The sequence below is a fragment of the Cyanistes caeruleus genome, chromosome 12 (genome assembly GCF_971803275.1).
Source record: "Cyanistes caeruleus chromosome 12, bCyaCae1.hap1.1, whole genome shotgun sequence".
Classification (NCBI taxonomy): Eukaryota; Metazoa; Chordata; class Aves; order Passeriformes; family Paridae; genus Cyanistes; species Cyanistes caeruleus.
Window position 1 is genome coordinate 8524633 of NC_141712.1, and position 26056 is coordinate 8550688.

The window sequence follows — 26056 nt, forward strand, 5'->3', positions numbered from 1 at the left end:
TTAGACCAGAGCAAGTCATTATTGCATGCCATTTGATACCATCATTTTTAATTAAAGTCATTCTAAAAATAGGGAGGGAAACTTGCTTTAAAGTTTCTAGGTAAGTCCAAGTACTTTTTTTTTTTAGCAGGGTGAGAATCTCTTGGATTCTTTGCTGTTTAAAATAAAGGGGCAATATTTAACTGCTAATTTTTATCTCAAAAGTCATTATCTTGGAAATTATTTTCAAATAAGTAGTTTATTCCTATCAAAAAAATGAACTTATGACGCAAGATAGAAACTGGCTGCAGCATGCAATGTTACTTCAAAGCAGGTTACAATAACAGACTATCTTGAAAAAATTCTAATATTATGCAAACTGACCCACACCTTCCTCTGCCACTGCTGCACCACTTCCTTTTGGGAACATATCCTGAACAACGGGATCCTCAGAGCCCACACACAAGGACAAAGAACCACCTTCCTCTCAGTGGTTCTAGCTGTTTGTGTGGAGTTCACTTCCTACAGGGAAATTACTTTACTTCAGAATGATTGTCTCAAATTTACACGAGGAGCAAAACTCAAATGCCCTTTAATTCTTTTATTATCCAGAGTGAGGAAGTAAACTGAGAGCTGAAGTGCAGCTGTCCTCTCCCCTGTTCCAGCACGTGGCCACAGCCTGGTTTTCCCTGGAGCAGAAGCAATGCAAGGATCACAACTGAGATCCACCTGCTTTGTGCAAAGGCTCTGACCCATAACTCAAACTCTGCTGTACCCCTGTGCATCCACTGGCTGTGTTCTGTGTTTACAGGGGATGAACGTAAAAAAAAAAAAAAATCCAAACCAAAAGAAGACACCAACAACCCACAACCAACCGAACAGCATGCACAGGAAAATAGGACTTCTGAGAACAGAGCTGCTGAGCTCAGAAGGCTAAAAGCTATAAATTACCAAATTTAGAGTTACTCTTTCACACTCTGATGTCATGTTCCATCCCAGTCATTCTCCCTGTACTGACTGAGAGCTATGTGCTTTCCTTTCCTACAGAATGATTTTCCTCACTAGTAGGCTACAGCCTGTGTTCTATAAATTTTAATTCTTTAAATGAGAAAATCTACACTCTAAACTTGGGCTACTGACTGTAACAAGTTCAGCTATAAATTCTGAATTATAGATCAGGAAGGGTACTACTTTTAGTACAAAATTCAACTTAAAATTTTTCAGTGAGGAAATAATCAGTGATTCATAAAATGGTTAGCAACATGTACGGCACACATTGTAATCCTCTCTGAGTACCCACCAGTGGGTTTTGCTGTCAGCTACAAGCACTTTATATCTCACCTTGGCCTTCAGGTTCACACTTCTAAATATGAATTTAGCAAAACATTTACTAAGTCATCCAACAAACATCTGGTTAATTTACTCTATGCTGCAACTATATTATAAATCAGGGCACCGTAAATACTTAAATCAGATGATCACATACTTAAATAAATGAACATATAATAATCTGTTCCAAGAATTATAACCATGTCTTTGAAAGGCAGTAGTGTCATGAACAAACAGTTAACAGAAACTCAGCCCTGAAGACACACAGCCTAAAAAAGTGTTCTGTAGCACCTGGCAATTTACTTCATTAATAACAAAGACAAAGTAGAAATTAGGGGTAAGAGGTGTGGGCTGGTTCACCTTGATATATGTGTCTGTGTGTGTGTGTGTATATATATATTTACTCTAAAATATTTCCCTAAGTTAAACTAAACAAGCTCATTTGAATTAGATTTTTTTCCAGCTCTTAGCACAAACCTTGTTTTTTTCATCTCATGCTGGGCCAGTTATGGTGCTTTGAATGCAGTGTTTTGCAATCAAGAAAGTGACTCTTCAGAAGCATCCATCACTTCCTTGAGTAGAATTATCCATTATAAAGAATTCTAGGAACCTCTTCCACTAAATCCATATTTCTTTCAGATAGGGAACACACAAGTAAATACATAAAAATCTCTTGTATTCTCTAATTGCAGGTGAGGAGGTTTCATTTCTTTCCTGAAAAATGTATATTTCATATAATTTCATAAGCACAGTATTTTGCTTTGTCTTTGCTATTCCAAATTCACATTACCATGTCCAATCCCAGCTTGGTTAGGTAGATGGCACTTTTTTGACATGTTTCATCTTCACAGACTGGTAATAAATGTTCACTTTGTCCATCCCCATCTGTCAAAGAGAAAAAAAGCCTGTCAGCTTTGTATCTGCAAAATCAGAGACCCTGTTTACATGAAATAATCAGCTGTGAATAATTTACCCCTTTTTTAAATGTGAAAATGTTACATGAGATAAACTAGACCCACTCAAAATGTTTAACCTAATAATATAATTTGGATCTTTTGTTTGAAGATTGCCTTTGCTAATATATTTTCATCCTGACCCATAATATTCAGTTTGAAATTTTACTGACATACTGAGAAGAGTAAGTCCTTAGTAATTTAATCAGTCCCTGTGTTCAGTTAGGAAAAAAATTACCTTTAATAGCAATCCACCATTAAAAGTTCACCATAAAAACTTATTTAATTTTCTGAACTAGTTTTAAACCCTTGCGCTGTCAGCAAGATTTTAAGAAGAGTCATGAGTTCACATGTAATGTCTTAATCTGTACTTAACACAAGAAACAACACTGGAGAGTTGATTAACACAATGGCTAATAAATCCCAGGCTTACAGAATTAGGTAAATTTGAGTAAATTACAGGTTTTCAAAAATGTTCTTTAAGCGCCTTTAATCCATGAATTTCCAAAACCTTTAGTAGAATAATGACCTTTTAATATTTAAACAAGTAATGACTATTTGCATCTGCAGTTCTGACACACAGAGCATAGAGTGGGGAAAAAAGTAATAATTTCCTGTCCATTATCTACTCCAGGAGAAATCTGTGTTGCCATTGTGACCTTGCAGCCCAGCTTTCCTCCCAGGGGCCAGGCCAGCACTGGCAGCCCTGTCTGGGCACAGAGGGAGTGGAACACGAGTGCCAAGGAGCAGCAGCAAGAGCTGCTGCATTGAGAACCTGCGCTGCAGATCCCCAGCAGAACCAAACCCAGCTTGCCACAGACACACTACCCTCAACTCAGATTTCAGGGAATCCAATTCTCCAGGCTATGGAATCAAAGCTCACAGTGTAATAAAAACGTTCACCTTTTCAACTTGCCCCTTAGCCCACACAGTTCTGAGGAGCTGGGTATTTCATCTGCGATAACCACAGTGCTCACTGTGAACACTGAAATACAGAGAGGTCCTCATCTGGCATGTTAATGACTTGAATTGTTTCTGCCCTGGATTCTATATTACACCTATCAAATACTGCAGGTTACAGCCACAAACATCCTCTCAGCCTGGCTCCCTGACAGCTGCTCGGTTATCCCACAATAAATGACATTTTTACTGGTTTGATGTTTCAGAAATGCAGCTTATGAACGTGCCACAAAATAGATTTCTGTATGAACCACCAAGGCACAGAGAGCACCAAGGGGTCTCAGGCACACCTACTACTTGGGTTTGCAGAAATCCAACCAGCTTATTTAGGCAAGTGGATTTTGTAAAACTGCTTGATGAAATCTCCTGAGCTAAGATGCAAAACCCAGATCATTTCCCTGTCACTGAACCCCTTACTAATTTTCCAGTCCAGTACTGGCCACAGCCCAGAAGTCCTATCATACTTTATCAGCACCACAAGATAGGCTTTCTCAGCCTGCTAGCCTGTACTTCTGTGAAGCTGAACCCCTTTTTGGGGGTTTGTACATCTACATCTGTGCAGTTGCATTTTCTGGGTCCCTCCCTTATTTCATCAGGAAGCTGGGAGATGGAAAGGAGGGTTATAAGGGGAGGAGGAGTGATGAAAATATCAGCCTTCCCCAAATATCTCCAAGTGATAAAGCCAAACTTTTAGTGGCTTCCTACATCCCATCTGCCTCATGAATTACTTTACCTCACCACCAAACCCCTCCCAAATCCTCATGGCAGCTCTCTTCTGCAGGATAGAGAATTTAGGATGTGAAATAGCCTAGGTGATAGAAATCCAGTAAGTTCACATCTGAAGAGATGGGAAAGGGAATTCCCTCTGAACTGAGAAATCAACACGGCAACTATTGAATCTGACCGTCTGAAATCAGCACCAACTTCTGAAGGTGTTTGTTTTCCTTCTGCATCATTCAGCAACAATTAAAATATCAATATCTTGAATCTTTGCTTGCATCAACAGATTAAAATACTGTTGGACTACAGTTTTTTTCTAACTTAAATGGAAAAAATGTTCAATTTGCAAAATATAAACCATGGGAATATTGAAGGATTTGCTAAAATTGAATTAAGTTGCAGAGATATGAAGTTTTCTGACTATAAAATGTAAATTAAGCTCTAACATTTTAATCACATTTCTACAAAAGTTTCAGTCTGAAGTGATTTTAGAAGATTTTCAATAACACAAGGACAAAGAACCACCTTCCTCTGATTTAGAAAGGGACAAGAATGAGGATGTTCTCATTTTAAATTATGCTATGGAACAGAGTAGAATATAAAATGTTTGATTCTACTTATACTGCAAACATTCATCTTGTTATGCCAATAACTCAGTTTGATAGTGTGGGTAGTTAATGTTTAGAGTAGGGCAGAACATTGATGAAAACACCCTCAGAGCTTTGAGGACAGGAAGGACAGAACTGGCACATAATTGACACGAAGCCATAACCTTACATGTGAAGATGTTGTAGATAAATTACAAGCTCAAGACTTGATTAAAATATTCAGTATGATCAAAGAATGAATAAATGCAAATATGTATCAAACACCACACCTTTGTCCCTGCAAACTGAAAATACTATGATACATATTTCATATTGGAAGGCCAAGTTTCCTCAATTCCTTTGACCAGAAGATAAATGTCCTTTTACATAATTTCTCTTACAGGATCATGCTTCCAGCTGCAATTTCTCTTTAATTCTGCGTAACAGATATTTAAGAATCCAGTAGTTAAAAAAAAAAGTTTAAGAGAAAAATCTGTTGAAAACTTACAGCACAGTTTTGAAAAAAAGATTCACTTTAAAAGTAAGTTTTGTCAAAAAATATCCTGAAAACAAGATGAAAGGCCATTCTTAAGGTGCCATATCTCAAATTATTTTTGTATCCACCTCACGAAAGTTTCTCAGATAGAGATATCCATCCTATGGAGACTGGACTGGTTTGCTTAGATTTTGTTTGGTTTTTATTTTCCTCTTTTTCCTCTTTTACACATTGTGCTTGTCTGAATCTAAAGATCATGAAGATGAGATATAAAAACATTAATTCAGCACTTAGAGCAGACAGAACAAATGTTAAACTTAAAAGGCTTCAAGTACAGCTCCAGCATTGAGCATGTAGCTGGAAAGAGGACATCAAGAATATCTTCTGAGTCCACAATTGGTCAAATACTGTATTACAGAAAAGTAGCAATCAAAAGAAGAAAAGCCCAACATTCTTCATCTCTATCATAGTATTACATCTTATTTCTTTTAGTTTTTATTTCTACAGCATATCTTACAATGCACAGATCCATCTTTTATAACCAGAAATAAAATGTTTCCTGCATTTCTGAAGCTTTTTCAAAGACACTGTGAAACCAACAAATTGATATAGCAGCTATTCCAGTTTTGAAAGAAGTATTTCCTTCTTCATCTTTACATGATTCTACCTTGGAAGCACCTGCTGGAATGCAAACTACTGACCTTGAAGAGCACACAAAAAACACCCCCAGCAGTTGCTAACTTAAGAGCTTTAACTCACTAACAACAAATTCACCTTGGACCCAAGAAACACTTCCTACCTTCATGCCTGCTTTCAATCTCAATGTAAATAAACATCCTTCAGTTTTAATCTCTGATCTTGAAGTTAAATTTCTCCACAAAGGAAGACAGAAATTCAAAGGAGTATCATTAGCAAAACTGATCAGTGTAATTAGGTATTCACAGGTGACAAAACATGCATTGGTGACAACAGCTGGATGAACCCATCACACCTACGCTGGTTTCAAGTAATTGTGAAAAATACCTTGCATAACATGTCTTTAATAATCTCCTTCAGCCTAGGTGTACCTAGGAAACCTGTGTCTGGAGACCCTCTGTAATCTTCACTCAGTTCCTGGGTCTCCTACTCTTTCTGTCACTTTCATTTAAAAATGAAATCTCATTCCAAACTGGTGGAAGTCTTATTTGTCATTCTGCAGCATTTGTAGCAGTAGGTGTGCCCGAAACTCCAGACTCCAAATGTCCTGTGCAAGTCCCAGTCAGCTTTGACACAGAAGCAGAAACTCAACTGTTAATGAGCAAGTTCTCATCACACGATTCTGGCTTGACTGTGATACAGCAAAACTCCGTGGTTAATAAAGATCAGATTTTGTAGGCAGTGGAAAGGGCTAGAAAAAGAACAGTCCCACGTACTCATCACCTGCAAACGTGTAGTTATGTCTAAATATGTAAAGACAAAATTAGAAATCTTATTCCATCTAGGAATCATGTGAGAATCATTACCTACAACTGTATTTCAAACAAAAGCCATGGACACAGAGCCTTCTTTCCAACACCCTGCCCATGTTTGCCAAGTGCTGGCAGCCCAATCCAAGTATCCCAAAGCCACTGTGCAGGTCCCTGGGAGCACACCTTGCACAGAGAGGCTATGTGAGAGACATTGCTGAGCTTTGATTAATTGTGAATCTTCACACTTGCAAAAAACACAGCTCAAGTGTTTTCAATCTGTTCTAAAAGTAAATTTGAATGGGAAAGCGCAGAAAAAAACTTGCCAATTAGCTTACACAATACAATGATATTAGAACTGTGAGATGCTCCAAAAGCAATACTGAGGTACTGCAGCCTGAGAAAACATTTTAAACTGAATTCACAAATAGCAAATGGTCAAAGCAGTCCCACTCAAGAAACTTCTTTCCAAACCCAGAGGTATCAGAGGTTTGTAAAAGGATTGTAAAACTAACACACTTGTAACTTACTTAGCATGAGTAAACCTAGGTAAAAGATAATCCCAAGGTTCAAATTCCTTTACAAACATAGAAAAAAGGTGTCCCAAAAGTGCTCTTTTGCAACTAGGATCAAGGATGATTGGATTCATGCTTGTGCAACGTACTTTCCAACATGGGCTTTGAAAAGAAAATGGCACCTGAAGAAATGACAAGTTCTGTGATCACTCACTCCAAAACTGTTTCATAATACAGCATGATAAAGTTATAGCTATGAAGAGCAAGACAGCTTTTGGTGGGTGTATGATCTAAACCTTTTTAATTTAAATGCTCTGTACTTCTGCTGCAGGGTAATCTTACTTCTGCTCCTTTAAAAACAAAAATTGAATCAACTTTTTGGGGTTATTCTGAGATCACAGACTGATCACTGTAACTTATTACAGTTCTGTTAAATAGAAAGAAATTGTTTTCTAGCAAGTTGGGGGTCAGACTTGATGATCTGTAGAGATCCTTTCTAATCCTATCATCAGGTGAAATGGAAATATGTTAACTATAAGCTAAGAAAGTCAACTTTCATAATTCTGAACATAAAAACAAGAACCTTCATATGCCACAAAGTTCTCATTCATACATCTCCTCCTCTTGTCTTTGCCCAGTTCTCAGTATCCTCTCTCATGAGTCCTCAATTTACAGTTCTAAAGAACAATAAGAGGATAAAGAAGAAAAAAGCCTTTTTAGGGTTGTACTATAGCAATATCCTTCTGGGGCAAGAAGCCTTCAATAAGTACAACTGAGTTTGATATTCAAATAAAATAAAGGTTTGTTTGAAAGCTGATTATCTTAAATTTATCTTCTCAAGTAATTAAATCATTAGAATTCTTTTGTCACTCTCTGCCTTTAGGTGCTCAGTGAGATGGTCATGACAGACAGTTATAATAAATTACTAAGATAATTACACATTATTAAAACAATCAATGTCATCTGCCTTTAGCAAATGTGAATCATAACTTCAAAAAACCAATGCAAAGAGCTTTTACAGATGATTCAAAATTCTGTGGACATTAAAGAAATCCTCATAACCCACTCCTTCGCACTAAATCAATTCTGATTTTAAGTCCTGCCAAGGAATCCATATTCACAGCTCCACTGCATAGAAGCACTTAAACACAGTGTGCCAGCAAACTGCTCAGTGAGGCTTCCAGGCTGCACCGGAGCCAACAGTGCGGCCTTCTGCCTCCAATGGAAATTCCAAGACTAACTGCCATCCAAGCAGGGAAAAGAAACTGCATCAAATACAATGTGAACCACCCCCACACCAAACAAAATCATTACAATTCCTGTTGCAGTTTCTGCTGAAAGCTGCTTGTTTCACCTGTTTCATATTAAAACAAACTCCCAAGCCTGGCTGTACATTTGATGTTCTGTGATATTCCACATGTTCAAAGCTCCCATGGCAACAAACCTCTGGGTGCTGCCAAAGGAAGGGATAACAGAAACCAAGGCAAGCCTTTGGTGTAACTGCCTTGGGTCAGCTCAGCCTGGGTCCAGAGCTCCTCTTGTATCAACCATGAGCAGTGCCAAAGATAAATTCAATGCTGTGATGAAGTTGTTCAACAAGGAACAGATAAACAAGTGACACATCCAGCACTCCACCAATTTTATTGTTGGAAAGAAAGCAATGTTCTTTTTAATTTACATGCCCCTTTGACAAAAATTAATATGAAGCAACAGCACTTCTTTTTCCCAGAAGATACTAGAATTTGTCAGCACATCTTAAAGACCTTGGCAAAATATGGGAACCTGATTTTCCCTCCTCAGAAATTGACACTGGAACCACATTTAAAACACTGAGGTATCACTGAAGAGCATTGCTGGCTACAAATTAACAAAGACTCAGCTCCTGAATACACTTACACAGACTCAAAACACATCTGTCAATTAAGTGGGTATATCTCTGTGCAATGCTGTTTCAGAAGTGCATCTGTACTAAAATAATCTCTTCCAGATCTAAATTATCTTAGAAGGCTTAATTTCCATTAACTTCCATACCTTTTCCACCCAAACTGATCACAGTGAACCCAGCTTTCCTCATATGCAGGGCATTTCATGCACAGAAGTACTGTCACCCTACACCTTAAGGTTCTTAAAGAATCCTTTCAATGACTACAGGAGCACTAAATATTTTCACAACACAGTGCTCAAAGGAGAATGGATTTCTTAAGGGGTTATTTACCAAAATGTGCCATTAAAATTTCCCTTTGATACATTGCCATTGAGGATGCAACATTCCGAGGGAAAAAAGAAATTCAGATGTTAGAATGAAGTTGACAGACAAAATGAAAAGGTACAAAATCAAAATGCAACTAGAGGCAGAAGAGCAGTGCATTTAAAGCATATTCAGCTACATGATAATTAAGATCTACTTAAAAATAAAAAAAATAAGAATCTTTATACAAAATGCATTTGGCACAGTGGAATGAAAGGTTGAAAACCCCCCAAAGGTTAGACACTATGTTATCTTGTTTAAACATAATTAACCGGCAATAATGAGCTATCATTTCCTACAAGGAAAGTGATAATTACTACCACATGTCATACAAGTAGTTAATACACATGAAATAGTTCAATTACTTGGTAGTGGGGAGTACAGAGAAGATTCTCTTAGGATTATTAGTTGGACAACTGAATTTTAAATACAAGAAAAAATTGAGTTCAGGTCTCTAAAAGATTTTGATGGAACTTTAACAAACCCAACCCATATTTGTTCAAAAAGCAAGTGTGCATAGCAGGGGTGAATGCAAACTTCTTAAATTAGACAAGAGAAAGGGCAGCAGCTAAGAAATCAAATGGTGACTAAAAAATAAAGGACTGAGTTGGCTAAATGCTACCTAGAGAAACAAAGAGTTCTGCTGTATTTACTTAGGAGGACACCACGATCAAGTTTGATTTCAAAGAGCTATTTTTACTCTCCTTTAAATACAAGCCAAAATGAAGTTCCTTGCCTTAACTAAGCAAAATCAATAACTGATTAATCAAACTTTCAGTCTCAGTTACCAAAGGATGATCTATCAATCTCTGCTATCCAACTGAACTAATCACAGTAAATAGCAATTATGACACCAGTTTCCTATAGAAATGAATTAATGGATTGAATAATCAGCCCAATATCCTGTGCTAATCATTTCTGACTCACTACTTCAAAAATATATGTTATTAATCTTTAAATTAACAAGAAAATAGCAGGTTTTTGTGTCCAAAATATGGTTCACTTCATATAATGCTAAAAAACTTGGTAATTTTCAGTGTTCCATTGAAATTCCTCAATTTCTTTAAAAATACAACATTTTCCTAGTAATTTAAATGACAATTAATAAAACTCTGTATACTAGCAAGTATTTATCAGGATTCTAGACAACATCTATGATTTCCTCTAAAGACAGTACAAGCAGATCTTATAAAACTCCTCTGCCGGCTCACAGATAACAACAGCGCAGGATTAATCATTTTTGCTATAGCAACCACTGCACTGCAATTACCATAGTGACATGAGAAGAATAGAAAAAGTAATAATGAAGAGCTCTTACTTGTTTGGAGCAATGTGGCAGCTAAGTAAGTGCAGAATTCTCTAGCGCCCAACTCTGCTCACCTTAATCAATTGAAATGGCATTTGTAATAGATGTCAAAAAGCATTTCTGATTTATTTTTAAAAGGGCAATACAAATTTGTCAATTGTTCCCTGTCCTTTGGTCAGATTGATGTACAAATTGCTGCTATCATGTACCAGAGGGGAGTGCTACTTGGTACAGAGGTTCCAACTTAGCCATAAAGTGTAAAGTCTACTCCATTACCATAAATTTATTGATATATACACATCCTTCTGTGCAAATTTCTGTTAAAATATACACACATATATAAAGATAAACATACTGGACTTTCAGATACATACAAACAACACATTTGCATTATCTTTTTAATGAAAGAAAATCTTTATTTTTTCAGTACTTCAGGAACACTTGGTACTAAGATTATACCAACATCTGTGACAGTTTCTCATGAGTCACCTAATTGCTGGTTTTTCCAACTCCACTTATCCAAATAATTGATACTTGATAGCTGTTGTTCAACCTGCTTAGTTTTAAGTAAGGAAATCTTACCCCAAATTAGTTGCTTTTGGAAGTTCTCAGTCAGACTCTTATAGAAAGCTCCCCCCTTTTTTCAAATGACTGGTAAATACTCATGGCTGTAAAGGGTACTTCAAGTGTAATTTTCAGAAGCAGGAAAGAATATTATAGAAAGTGACCTTTTCAAACAATGCTTCTTTTGCTAAGAGGCAGGTGTGATCAGTAAATCAGAATCCTGCACTGCAGGAGTGCAAGAGGGCACAAGCAGAGAGGTGGGTGTGAGAGGGAAGGCAGCAGCCCAAGTGGCACAGCCCCAAGCTCACGTCTGGAGTTGACACCGCTGCAGAATCCAACAGGCGCAAGGTTTATTCATGAGAAGTGGCAGAGAGAAAGCACAGAGATACAGAACCCTCTGAGACCTTTAGCAAATGGCAAAGCTGGCACATTAGCTGTGAGGCAAGAAAATGTCAAGGAAGGGGAAGAAAAACAGAGGCAGGCAACCCAGAAGTAAGAATGTCAGAGCCTTGTGCCTGTATTTTGAACATTTCTAGTGCCAGTGCCAAGAGGAGGATGCTGTGGCAGAGTGTGAGTGCACAGCATATTCTGCATCATGCACAGCTTGGCAAAACCTGCCAAGGTAGAAGACAGCACAGCCTTTTAACACATCTCATTTTCCATTTCATTGTGGTATTTTGATTTTGTGCAATCAATCATGCCCCATTACGGATAGCCAAATTATTCCAAACTGCAAACCACCATAGCTTAACTTCCTTTGACTTACAACAATCATTATTCTGTCATTTTTGAAATGGAAAACTGAAAACAGGAGAGGCTCAAGTCTGACCATCCATTTCTGGTAATGTAACTAGTAGGTCTGTAACTCCAGCTCAGTTGTATGCTCAAAGCCAGCACTTTGAAGCACCTAAACGTAAACAGACGTAGCACAGTGGGTAAAGGCAGCTGCTGTGATAGAGCAGCATTCTCCTGATGGGACATTCTCCCCCTGTGTTGTTGGACTGGTGCAGAACAAATAAATTGGATGATAATCAGCAGTGCAGGGCATTAAACAAAGCTGCTGCAACTCCAGCCCAGCAGCCCCTGGGCCACTGCCCTTCCTCCCAAGCTCAGCTGTACCAAACCACTGCTCTGCCATAGCACCGCACACTCCATTTAGCCACATGTTCAAAATTCCAGCTTTAACTTTGGAACAGTTCCACTTCTCTTTGCAAAGATATCCTAGGGTTTATTACAGTTCCATTAATTCTATAAATTTCTAAGATTATGATTTATCATTTGGGCTCATTAGCCACCTAACATAGAGATAAAATTATCCTACATTCAGATAGCTTTTCACGTTGCCATTGTTAAAAACTTATAAAAAAAAATTCTATTTAGTACATATTAAGACACATTATTCAGAACATCAGCTTGGAAAATGATTACAAAAGACCCAGCACACTTAATTTTTTTTTAACTGCAAAAACTGTATTATTCTACTCTTTCCTTCACGTATTATATAGATAAGTATTCATACTTGAAGATAAATAGTAAAATATTTTATTAAAACTTTGTCAATGATTTTAGAAAATGGGGTAAACATTTCACAGCAGAGCCTGGGGCATGGTTCAGGCTCTAGCTGACTTCACTGCATGTGGATCTGATCTAAGGACTGTTGCCCATCCAGCAGAGGTGGCTTGCATTCACACATCAGCCTCAAAATGTTTGTAAGTGGCAGCACAGAGCAAGTGAGTCACACTCTGGGTCTAAGAAGTTTAAAAATTGTAATTTCCTTTAAAATAAGCTTTTGAAGAAAACGTTGAGACATTTAAAGACAGGCTCAGTCTCACTGTGACAAGTGTGTTATATAAATACTATAGATTATTTTTTTAAGTTATTTACAGTCAATTATGTCAGAGCCAGGCCTGCAACACTTTGCCTCTGGCTGGAAAATTTTAGTGCATAGAAAAATAGTATTTTTTGCACTACAAAACCAACATATCCTATTCTCTGTAACATGACAAAAACATTGATAAGCCACAATTGACTGGAAACGTTCATTCTAATAGAAAAATACAGGCTTTCACTAACCCTTGCAAAAATAGATTTACATATAAATTAAATTTTTCAGCTGTCCAAAAGCCTTCCAGAATTTTCAATTACAACCATTAAGATTTTACCATGTTCCAGCAATTTTTATTCATGTAATTTATTTCATTTAGTCTTTATTAGTTCATACAAGTGAAGAATTTAGAAACATTTAATCAGATAATGTTTTCTGAACAAGATTAGAGAAAAAAAATTAAAATCATGACAAATAAAATGTCTGATAAAATTAAGTTTGGTGTTGTACCACACCTCAACACAACAAAAATTAGATACACATGAGGCAGAATGTATTTGGATAACCAAAGCTGAATTTATTAATAATTATTCCCAGACATTTTGAGATTTACAAGTAAACACAAAATATTAAAGAGAAAAAGCAGAGAAGCATAAAAACCCCATTTGGAGCTAAACACCTTCATTTGTTGTCCTGTGTAAAATAGCTAACCAGAACATGAGAAAGCAACACTCAGGCCAGTGTAAAAGAAGAAAACTCACCAAAATCTGCAAACACGGACTGTCCAACAACTTTGGCACCACTGGGCGCTTCCTTACTTTTTCCAACCTTAGAGAAGTTCCCATCCTAGCAAACAGGACAAAGATGATGGAAAGATTGAATTGCAGAGTAAGTGATAAAAACTGACTTTTGAACCAAAGAAAATACAGATCACTAATGAAGGGCTTTAGCAGATAAGAGAGAGACATCTCAGCTACAGAAAAAACTGCACTCTTCAAAAATTTGGACTGAATTTTTGCACTTCTAATTGTTCCTGGATTCTTGTGGAAATCCATCACTAGTAATATTCAGATACAATTTCCATATATTTTGCTGTGCTATGAGGAAGAGATTGGATTATTTCAGCAACATTATCTAAATGATAATTAAGTGATTATGAATGCTACTGTGCATTTTTGCATGTTAACATGTGATTTTATAGACATATGTAATATATAACAACACACCTGCATAAAAATTAAAAATAGAGTGCTGATTTGCCTTCTAATTAGGAAATAAATAGATTTTCTAATGAGTCTGGCTTAGAACTTGTTTTACTTATCCTTTATTAAAATCTAGGCCTACAGAAAACAGTCCATTATACCATCGGAGAGATAAAAAGTGCTGGATTGTTGTTTATCACAGAACTGGATCACAGCTGGCATAAAGCCATTTTAAGATGCTGAGTTTTTGCAGCCATGGCAGATGAGCCAAGGTCCCCTTCCCCAGTCACTGCCATCAGATCAGGCACAGCGTCTGCACACAAATGCCCAGCAAGGCACGGAGCCAAAGGCTTGGGATGGAGCAGAGTTATCCACATCCAACATGACTCATGTCATGTTTAGTTTGTAGACTTAACACAACTCTGGACACAGTTAGTACTGTTTGTACCGCATGTCTGACTATATATCTTAACCTTGACATATAATTTATAATGATTCTGATGAGAAAAATTAAAATCAATGCATTTCCATGCAGTGAAATAGAAGAGGCCCTTAGCTGGCCCTAAAAGCATATCTTGTGTAGGCAAATATATAAAAAGCATTTTATATAGTGCATCAATGAAGGGAATTACATTTTTCTACAAAGAGCAGTTTAACAGCTTTTAATGGATCAGTTAAGGTATTTGCAGTTTCATACACATGTCCCAGCATTTTACATGTATGACCTATTTTTCTGGGTTAACTGATTCCAAAGAACAGAATTACTTCTTTCTAAAGATAAGCAAATCTATCAATACAAAATGCATAATGCAGGATTATATTTAGAATGCAAGTCCAAAATTTGTAAGAAAATTAAAAAGAACCCCACTAACAGGAGACAGTACAAACACTTTGGGTACTTATGAACACTCAATAGCCAATGATTTTTGAAGTCTACCTAAAGCTGGAAATACAGGGCTCATGACTCACTGCTTTCATTACTCTTGCCTGGGAGAAGATGGCCAGGTTATCTCAGACAAAACTCTGTTCTACAGTGACTCACTGTGATGTGATGAATTGATTTTCAAAAACTCATCCCTTAACTAATAAGAAACACATTAACCACTTTCTATTAACATTAAAAAGTGAACTTACAGCTGTAGTCCTTTTGGATAAGAAGGTACAAAGCATGCCCCTGGCTAGGTTAGACAATACAAAAGCAGAATCTCAATAAATAAATAAATATTAATCCATTGATCTATTACTCCTCAACCCTGAATTTCAGTTATGATATTTAGTTAACACAGGACTTGGATTTCCTCAAATGTAACTTACACATATAAGTCAGAAGTGACATTTCAAACCTCTGTGTCAGAAAATCTTACCCAAGACCTGGAGTCATGTATCTAACAAAGTTTACTTAAAAAAAAAATAAAAATCTTTCAGACAGCAAGAATAAAACCAAACTGATCAGTCTTTATCTATAAATCACCATAAATGTCAGAAGATGACTCTTCGGGGTTTGTAACTTGTCTGTATTTCAACAGAATGGTTATTTGTGTTTTCTCTCTTACCTTATTTACCCATGTCTCAAACTGAATGCTTTTGGAATTTGGTGATGTGGTAAGGAACAAATCTGTGAGGAAAATATAAGACAAATGAGATATTTAACAGTAGGCTACACACACAAATATTTGGTCACTTAGTAAAAAGATATAATTTTTACTATATTACCTATATTATAGAAGTTATAAATACATTATATTTCAGTGATATATTAAATAAGAAAGACTAAAAACACAGGCCTCCAAACTATTTTCATGTCTTGCAGTCTTCTGTATAAATAAATATCAATAAATAGCAACTAGTTGTTTATTTGGGATATGTTGAATTGAGCAACAGATACACTGTTGATAGAAGAAAAGTAGATGGGGAAGTATTTCTGGCTTCCTATACACTAAAATTTTCTCAAACATCAAAACAGTGCAGAACAGAGCTTCAAAGTATTTATCTGGCAAGGCCTAAAGAGGAGCTTATTTACTGCCTTTTCAAAAAGTCCCCAAATTAGGAAAACTGGGAAAAAAAACCTTCTATTAAAAAAAAAAAAAAGTGGAGGTTGTGCAATAAAAAAAAATAAAAAAATTAAGTTCGGTGTTAAGAAATCTTAAAAAATATTTAAGTAAACGACTCTTAGATTTAAGCACTTGTTTTCTTTTTCTTTGTCTCCTCCATCCCTGCAATTTCAACTGCCATTCTTTGAGCTTGAACACAATGGTTACTTTGCAATAAAAAGGAAAAAAAAAAAAGAGAATATTAATGCTTTACCCTGAGGTGTTTTACTGAATAAGCAGGTAGATGGCTGTCCAGGGTATTTCAAATGGCACAATAAGGGATATTGTCTTCTAGGGAAAAAACCCCAGCAACAAACAACAACCACAAAACTAGAAACCTCCCCACCTAACAAGCAAAACCCAAACAAAAAACCCACATACACACAATAAATAACAAAGATTTCTCTTCCCCCACAACTTAAAAGCTCTACCATTTAATTTTATTCCTCTGAACATCTGAAATGGCCATTTCCTTTACACCACACACATGAAAAGCATGCTAGTGCTTCACTGGAATGAGTGACATTGATACTTAAGGACTTCTTGAAGGTGAGACAAAATAAATGAAAATAATCTAAAGACAGCATAAACATAAGTTAGAAAACTGATATATACTTTCAAATATTAACTTTGCATCTAGAAGGAAGCTCGTGCAATACTGTTGATTACTATCACATATAAACCATAAAAATACTTAGATATCCAATACATTCACAGGAAAAAAAGAAACATGAAATAACAGAAACCTTAACTAATTTTCCTACAGGCCAAAATGCCACATTATCTTAAAAAAATATTTTGGAGGTTTAAATAATTATTTCAAGTAGGGTCCTTGTTGTACTTGGTACGGAAATTTGCACTGAGCTCTGGGCTCTGCTGCACACAGGTTATGCTACAAGAGGCTCTCTGAAGTGTGCAATTGAAATAGCAGGGGATGTGCATTTGCTCCCCAGCTGGGACAGGCTGGGTGACCCTCACAGCCGTTCTGTCTGCACTGTAACCTCTCCCCTGCAGCTCCCTGGCTCCATCTTACACTGCAGAGCTGACCTCCCACCTTCACTGCTGAGTCAATCCTCCCTCTGCTGAGTCCTCCTTGCAAGGTGAGATCCTGGGGAGCAGTAACTCATCATCCCCCTGGTAATGCTGTTTGTACGTATCTTGGGACTCTGTCTCAAACTGAGACAAAGTGGCACAGCTGCCAACACCAGACATAACTCACTCAATGTCACCATGCTAGAACTTACCCCAGCTCCCTCAGCCTTTTCTCAGTAGAGAGATCGGCTCAGCTCCATTCCCTTCACAATCTCTGTCACCCTTGGCTGGCCCTGCTCCAGGAGCTCCACGTCTCTCTGGTACTGAGGAGTCCAGAGCTGGGCACAGCACTCCAGGTGATCCTCACCAGGGCTGAGTAGAGGGGCAGGGTCACCTCCCTGACCTGCTCCAGTGCTCTTCCTAAAGCCCTCCAGGATCCCATAGGTCACAAGGGCACAGCCTGCTGTCCACCAGGATGCCCAGGCCCTTTCAGGGCTGCCCCAGCCTGTGCTGGTGGTGTTCCTGCCCGGGCATAGGACCTTGCACTGCTGTTCTCTCCAGCAGCTTAAAGACAATTACATTCAGCAACATTCCTGTTTTGCACTGAACTCCCTTCCCCAAACCAGCTTCTCTTTAAAGTCAGTAAATTACTTTGCTCTCTGTTCCTCTCTGTGTACTCCTCCATCTCCTTTTTCCTAACTCTAGGCAGATTACATTATATAGACCAAATGGAACCAACACAGCAGAGCAGTTCCAAGGCTGCTCTAATGTCACACTGCACTGGCAAAATGCAAAGGCAGGCTAAGAGAGCAGATAATCTTCTAAAAATAGTGTAGAGGAGCTGGTGCCACACTGCTCCTGTATTAAAGAAACAAGCTGTGATTTCCCACAGGACAACTTAATACAGGTACAGCAACACCACCTCTAGTTCTAGAGCCCTCTGAACCAATTCCACTGGTACCTTATTGCCAGTTGTCCTCCTTTTTATCCTTAATCCTTCTTAGAAGCTACATGTTTGAAATGTTCATGCATGATTCTGGGATTAAACTCTGTTGCACTGAAACCAAATCAAATTGTTAATATTTACAAGTAATTTTCCATTTTGATCAAGAATGTCAGAGATTTCAAACCAAGCAAAACAAGCACTTCTTTGCAACAGCAGTATAAAAAGGTGATGCAATTTAGACACTAGAAATGACTATTCATAAATTTGTATAGTTCAGAATTACAAGTATTTTCTCCCAAATTTGTGAAAGAAATGTGTAAGAAAAAACAGGTCCTGGAACAGTGTTCTAGACCAAATCTTAATTCCCAAATGCTACCCAGATGTTACTTTCAACCTACTTTACTTTCTGACTCTTTCTGGTTTGATTATGCAAGTTTTTGACTCCAAGAGCATCTCAGAGAGGAAACAAATAAGAATCTGTGGACTTGATGAATACAAGCATCAAGTCATAACAGCCATAGCAAAGAATCCTTGCAAGCATTTCCTTTGCAAAGGAACGGTGTCCACAACTTGTCTCCCACCTCACTGTTCCTGCTTTCCATGTCTATTATTACCAAATTCTTAAATATGTAAGAGCTGCAGGAGAGCAGATGGAGCCAACAAATGAATTAATATATGTATGATCAGTACTGGGGTTACGCAACAATAAAGGCATATACAGTTCTTTTCTACACTTTTTGTATTACAATACACTAATCATGTTGAAAAGTGCAACATTTCTGTTTTGCTTCTGGCTATATCAAGAAAACTCAGCCCCTTTATCGTACAAGGAATGCCTATCATATTACATATGCTCAGAAAAAGTCACTTGTCTGCAGATATGCTGCACATTCCTTTGGAAGGCAGTTCAGGTGGTAATTTCAGCTCTAAGAAAGAGAACCTATTGCATAAAGATCTCTAAGTTTAAAAAGCACAGACAAAATACTGAGGGCTGTTCAAATTCTTGTGACTCTAACAATAGCATAGCGAGAGATATTTCCAACTTGAGATTATTAAATCAACTAATCTGGAGCTCAACAAGCAATTATTTATAGAATAAAAAGGCAATGGTTTCACCAGACAACAGGTGTGTGAAGGGATGCTAAAAACAACAGGAAGAGGGTACCTGTAAAAGCCCGAGGGTAGTTGTAGATTCTCTAGATATACAAATTCAAATATGAATGAGGAAGAGGAAAAAAGTCCACTTTTCTGCTGCTACTGCCAGGGAAAGAATATTGAGCTAGCTGGAGGGACCACTAGACTAAGCCTGCAGGGCATTTCTTGCATTCTTAATTTCTGACATGATGCAGCAAAGATAAGGAAAATACTCAATAGTTGGGACGGGGAAAGATCTTGATGTCACATTCAGGCAGATTTCCTGAGATGTATGAGATCTATGGCCTAAGTGAATAGAGAGAAGTAAAAAACCAATACTGCCTGAAAGGAAACTTTTCTCCTAAACAAATGCACAGTTAAGTGTTTTCACATTTAAATACACTTTCCTATTTTGGATTTAACAGCCAGTGATTAACATAAATACAACATAAGTAATTAGAATATTCATCAACAAAATTCAACAGCCTGGGAATATGATAATGAAACACAGAAGTTACCCAGCATTTTAGATCTACAACACTGAAAATCAACTGAGACATATACCAGACACTTAATACAGAAGGTATCTGATAATGCTGCAACACAAAACCACTGTGTATTAGCATTTTACTCACAACCTACGCTAAAAAGTAGGCTGGTGAGTGAATTTGGACATTATTTAATTTAACTGGCTTAGTAATAAGATGGTGCTATCCAAGCTCTACTACACCAGATCACCAGTTAACATGTATGTATGTATGTATGTATGTATATATATATATATAAAAAAATATAACTACTGAATTCAGCATTCATTCTTACCAAAAAAAAAAGGAAAGAGATTATTAGAATACATGTTTCTGCCTGTTAAAGGGAAGATATTCAAGTACTGTGCTCCTAGCTCAAATAATCTAAAGCTTGTTACAGAGGAACCACAGCACTTCCATCCATCTTTATTTGATAGGATCAGGGAATTTTGACTATCAACATATGGCCCACCGAAGACTAAAAAACCTCCCACAAAAGCAACAGAAAACTTGACTGGCTAGACTGCACTGAGTTTACTTAGTGTATTTAGAACTACCCTGTATCAATGTCCAAGTCACACCAGACACAGCCACAAACACTAAAACTGTAATTTGAACACAGCACATCCCATCTTGAGCAAGTTACATTTCTGGCAGTGTTTGTGCAATGTATCTAACTACTATTGTCCACAGTGGCCCATCTCGGGCAGCAAGAGCATGGCATTTGTGCCACAGGGCTTGGGAACCAGAGACCTGCGCTGAAGATAAGCAGCTACTGAGAATCCAGCATCTGGAGAAGGGCAACCAAACTGATCCAAGGGCAGGAGCAAGTCTCCTGTGGAGATGGGCTGGGAGCTGGAGCTACTCAGTCTGGAGGAGAAACCTTGAGCCCCATCCAGGACATAAAGAGGAGAGGGGCTTTGGACAAGGACATACAGAGATAGGGCAAGGGGAAATGGCCTTAAGCTGAAAGAAAACAGGTTTAGGTTAGAAGTAAGGAAGAAATTCTTCCCTGTCTGGGTTGCAAGGCCCAGCCCAGGGTGCCCAGGGAAGCTGTGACTGCCCCTTCCCTGGAAGGGTCCAAGGCCAAGCCGCAGAGGGCTTGGAGCAGAGCAACCTGTGATAATGGAAGGTGTCTCTGCCCAAGGCAGGGGTTGGAACTGGATGAGATTTAAGAGACCTTCTAACCCAAACCCTTCTGTGATAATTGCAACAACTTATCAGTCATCACAAAGGAAATCCATAAAAAAGACAGATTAAAATGCAGGACAGCATTTGAACACCTTAAACATGAAAGCACTTCTACTCCTGCAAATCTTTTTGCTGCAGAAATAAACATATAGGCAGTTTCCAACCATCCACCTCTATACCCAACAGCAGGTCCAGCTCTGATCCATATCCCATAGTTTTTCTCACGGCTGGTCCTAGACTCCTCTCAACCCAGCCTTCTGCAGCTATACTTCCCTTATTCCACACACCATTAGGCCAGTCCTCCTCTAAGAACTTCAAGTCCATCTGAAATGAACATCCTCTTTTTACAGAAATTCATCCACGGTTTTCTCCTCATCATCAACTAAATTCCCTTCCCTTAGCCTGGATTTCTTGCCCACCTCCTTTATCCTCCTCCTTCCTGTGCACCCACCTCTGTCTTTGGCCCCCTGCTCTCAGCTGAACACCCAAACACTGGCCATAGTCCAGAGGCACAATGGAAGGGAAGGATTCCATAATTCCTGGCTATGGCACAGTCTCTATTGATGCCTGGCTGAGAAAGGCAGCAGGAGCTCATAAGGAAAACAGCAACAACAGTGCCCCAGTAGATATTTCTAATACCTGTTTCAAGCTGGCTAGTTTAGATGAATCTTTCAATCAACAGTAAATAAAACATATAGTATTACAGTCTCACTCTACTTCCACTGATTTTACTTACTAGAACTAGAAATTGCAATAAAACCTAACTAATACAGAACCTGCTCCAAGTTCACTTCTGATTACCCTTGTTATTTTCCGTCACTTTTGAGAAGTTATAAAAATGCTGCTATTTTTAGATGAAGCATTCATTTCACTAATGACTGATTTGACCTTTCTGTTTAATGTCAGAGGGCTTTATTTCAGAATAAAACCCCTCAGCCTCTGACTGTCTTGAGAAGCCACCAGGGTACGAGCAACATTAAGTTACTGCTTGATTTCACATTTACTTCAGAAGTTTGAGTTAATAAAGGAGGGGGAGAAAGTGCCCTTATTATAAACACTATCACCATGGACAAGGCAGTACCCAATTAGAACATTTATGTGTACACTCCAAACACATCTAAAACTGTTTTCATCAATGTGGAAGAACAGGGATGTCTGTGCGTGTTCTCTAACCAGGAGTTACTTTTGGAGATGAATGTGCCTGCTTTATCTATATGTAAATAATGTGACTTAAAAATCTCTGCTTTGCAGCATGTTGACAGAATGGTAATGTAGCAACTTATTAAAATCATTAAATGCCCTAAAACCCAAGGACAAATAAAAGATAACTTCCCTCTACTTACATTACAGACTGAACACTGGTAGGAAAAAAAAATAATTAAAACCAAACATAATTTGCATTTTTTAGTTGTAACTACATAATTTTAGTTGTACAATACTTCTAGTATGCACAAACCTAATTTTGTACAGAAAGTTCGATACAGTGAGTTTTATATTTATTACATGGAAATAGAAAATAAAATCTTACAAATTTCATGCTTCTGTTCCTAAGTTTTTCATTCAGGCAGAGAAACCCTCTATATGTGGTATTCAGATACATCAAGCTGGCATTAGTACTGTCCTAGAGCAAATGGAGTACATCTATGTGAATGTTTGGTGCTAATTAAATGGAACAGTAACTTCCTGCACTGAAAAACTGAAGCAAACAAGCAAACATTCCTCCACTAAAAAACTTAAGCAAAATGTATGTTCCAAACAAGCTAATTTGTGTTGGTGAACTTTTAAGAAAAGTGCTTATAAGAGATTGTGACTTTATTCTGTTCAAATGGCTCTTTCAAAATTCATTACACATTTACTGGAACTATTTAGTAAAACAGATGATAAATGATGATAAACAACGTAACTAAGCACTACAATCCCTTTCATTATTAAAATTACTGTAGAAGGAATTTGTATGTATTAATTTAAAAGCTCTGGTTAACTGCAGAATTTTAAATTAGATTTATGCTTTAAATTTATGCTGCTGAATACACAGAGCAGGTGGGACTATCCTTTCAGTTGTTAGCACTTCAAACATGAGCTTTCAGTCAGAAAATGCTCTTTATTTTCAGAATATGGGCAGCAACATTGTTTCAAGGAAATGAAAATGATGACCCTCAAGGGTGCTTTCAGAACCCATTTTCACATTATGTTTTCTCAACAAAATGCTATTTGGGGCAAAACCAATTTACTTCTCACCTGTGTTAAGTTATTGATTCCCATAAAAATATATTATAACTCCTCACTATATATAACTATATCAGTATACAATTAAAAATTGCAAAAGGAATAGCTTTCAAGGCGCTTCATAATGGCAATTTTAAAGTCAAAACTGCTAAGCAAATAGCAGAGATTACAGTCTCCTTTAGATTAGGAGAAAGAAGTTAAACCTAAAGCTCCTTCTTTTCTCTAATGATCTCTACCTATCCTTTGGTCCTCTCAGTAAGGAAAGCTCTGAGTAAGAGAATTGGCAAAAGCAGGCCAGTCCAAGCAGCAGGAAGAGATGCAGCTAATTCCAGCTCTGGTTTGATTTTATGAGCTGGAACTTCCTGTGGCATTGAACACTGGGAAGGAGCAAGTGGAGGAATGGGGGTGACAGGAGATCATTATCACCCAGAGCATTTGTAGTTAGAGACAACAAATATGTAAAGAGTAGAACTAATGAAAAACAAACAAAACTTTACAGACTTGAGTCTTCTGAAATATATCCTATCTTTTATGATACATTTTTTGCTGTAAACTCAAAGGTAAGTTCTGCTATAAGAGCTAAAACAGTTAAGAAATTTAAAAAATTGTACCTGTTGAAGGACTGACACAGTAACATGGCTTTACTCAGTATTTGTTCTGTGAGAAATGTAAGGGAGAAGGCAGAACCAGAGAGAACAACTTGATTTCAAATATATACACACAACCCCCACACCCCAGGCAAGTTTTAAAATGCCACCAGATACTTTATTTTTCAGCTATTTTAATAGTGAATAAATGCAAATTGACTGCAGAAAATCAGCTCTGGTGGTAATATGATCTGCAGAGAGACTACCAGCTTCCACAAAGAGGAAGCTCACTGAAAATTTGACCAGAGAATCTGACATTGAGCATTATATTATTTTCAGAATCCAGGTTTAAATGACTACAACAGAAGTATCACCCATGATTTGAGCAATTGGTTTTCAAGAAGAAAACTATCTACGTTTATACATTTAAACTAAGTGGGAATCAAAAAGAAAACACATTGTGAACGTTCTGGTACATTAGGTTTCTAAATTCCCAAAGCAAAACAACATAAGAAAATTAACCACCAGAAATCAGTAAAGAGACTAGCAATTAGCTTATAGCAAGCTGTTTCTGACTAATGATTTTTCCACTTTAGTTTTCCCAAACCCAAATTTATGATTTTTCTTTCATTTTATAAAAACAGCTCCAGAAATATCTCCAATTATACACACCACGTGCTAGTGTTCAACACGAGATCATTTGTAAAACCAGCACTTTCAAACTGTAGAATCACAGAACCAAGTAACACAGAGTATTTAATACATCAGCTATTTTTCACAGCATTCAAGGATATATTGACAGACATACAGTATGAAGTTACAGTGGGATTCACAGTCCAAGGCAATTTGTCTCATGCATTTGAACACTTTCAAAGTGCTTGTAGGGCCTGACTTCTTGGTAGAAGACTTGTATCTCTGAATGCAAACAAGTTTATGGTTTAATAATCCTGTGTTTTTTCCCCCAAGTTTAGAAAGACAGCATTAGCCCTAAGTGAACATCTGACATTTTAGGATGTTTACAATAAAAGTAACAAAGCTGTCTAATTAGAAAAATAAAATGACACAGCAAAACAACCACTATCCTAAAAATTTCAACTGCAACATTTTTAAGACAGGCCTCTTACTTGAGGATCCTGCTTTAGAAATGCTCACCTGGACTATTTGCTTTATAAAATACACCTGATGCTAATCTGTTCAGACAAGTCTATTATTATTAGCTTCAAGATTATTTTCTTAAGCTAGTTGTGAAAAAGAGCTAATGACAATGACAAGTGTGAGTATGAATTACTAAAAACCCAACAGCCCTGCTCTAATGAGGGCCACCACATTTGCCCCTGACCTTGTAGCCCCAGTGCATGTACCAACAGTGATAGTGATGGAAGGCTGCTTGACCAGCCCATTTCCAGCCCCTTCCCAGCTCAGCCACTCTGTGAAGCAGATATTCCTCCCTGGAGTGACACATGCTTGATACGCATGAAAAAGACACTTGAAAGTTTGGTATTTAGTTTATCCATTAAGCACAGATAGACCCTTTGGTAAAGGTTTCATACTGCAAATTTTTCGTTTTTATGAAATTCATTGCCTAACTCAGAATTCCTTACTGAATTAATAATTATAGGGAGCTGAGACTTCTGCATGAGGATGCTTTCTTTAAAAACAGCAGCAGCATTACTCCCTGAAACAGCCCAGTTTATCTCTCACCAAGTAAGATTAGTATTATCTTTGTTGTGGTTAGAGGATTTTTGGATTATAAAATCCTTACACTGTTAGCCTTTCATGAAGCACTGTTAGGGATTAAATGCATCTTTATGAGCAAGTTCTCGTATAATGAAATCATAACAATTCAACTTCATTTCACCCAGAGCATGAGAAGTGTGGCAATTAAAAGCTCTGTTCTGAGTGTTTAATATCAGCAGGTTGAAAACGGGTTAGGCAATAAACTAGCAAAAAGCTTCTCAGCCCAGAGAGGATTTTTTTTTATGTCAAGCACACTTTAAATCTCCTAAGCTGTTTATAATGATAGAGCTGCCAGAAATAGCCCAGCTAAAAATCATCAAATTGGCTGCATCTGTTACAGAATACAAAGAGCCCCAAAATATTGCAGAATATTTAAAAAACCTTTAAAAATACCTGCAAAAAATCCCAAGAAGAACAAGTAAAATGGCATGTCCCGGTGATCTATTTGTAAACAAAA

The 26056-nt window shown here is 37.4% G+C and overlaps 1 protein-coding gene across 2 annotated transcripts in view; it reads right to left on the reverse strand.

Moving 5' to 3' along the window:
* The window catches only part of ITFG1 (integrin alpha FG-GAP repeat containing 1), a 72205-nt gene that overhangs the window by 33111 nt on the left and 13038 nt on the right, over window positions 1-26056 (reverse strand). For both annotated transcript variants that reach the window (XM_086847135.1, XM_086847134.1), the window contains exons 7-9: window positions 15683-15744; window positions 13689-13773; window positions 2099-2193 (exon numbers count right to left, since the gene is read on the reverse strand). In XM_086847135.1, the coding sequence (XP_086703261.1) occupies window positions 2099-2193; window positions 13689-13773; window positions 15683-15744 (242 nt within the window). The remainder of the gene's footprint in view (window positions 1-2098; window positions 2194-13688; window positions 13774-15682; window positions 15745-26056) is intronic.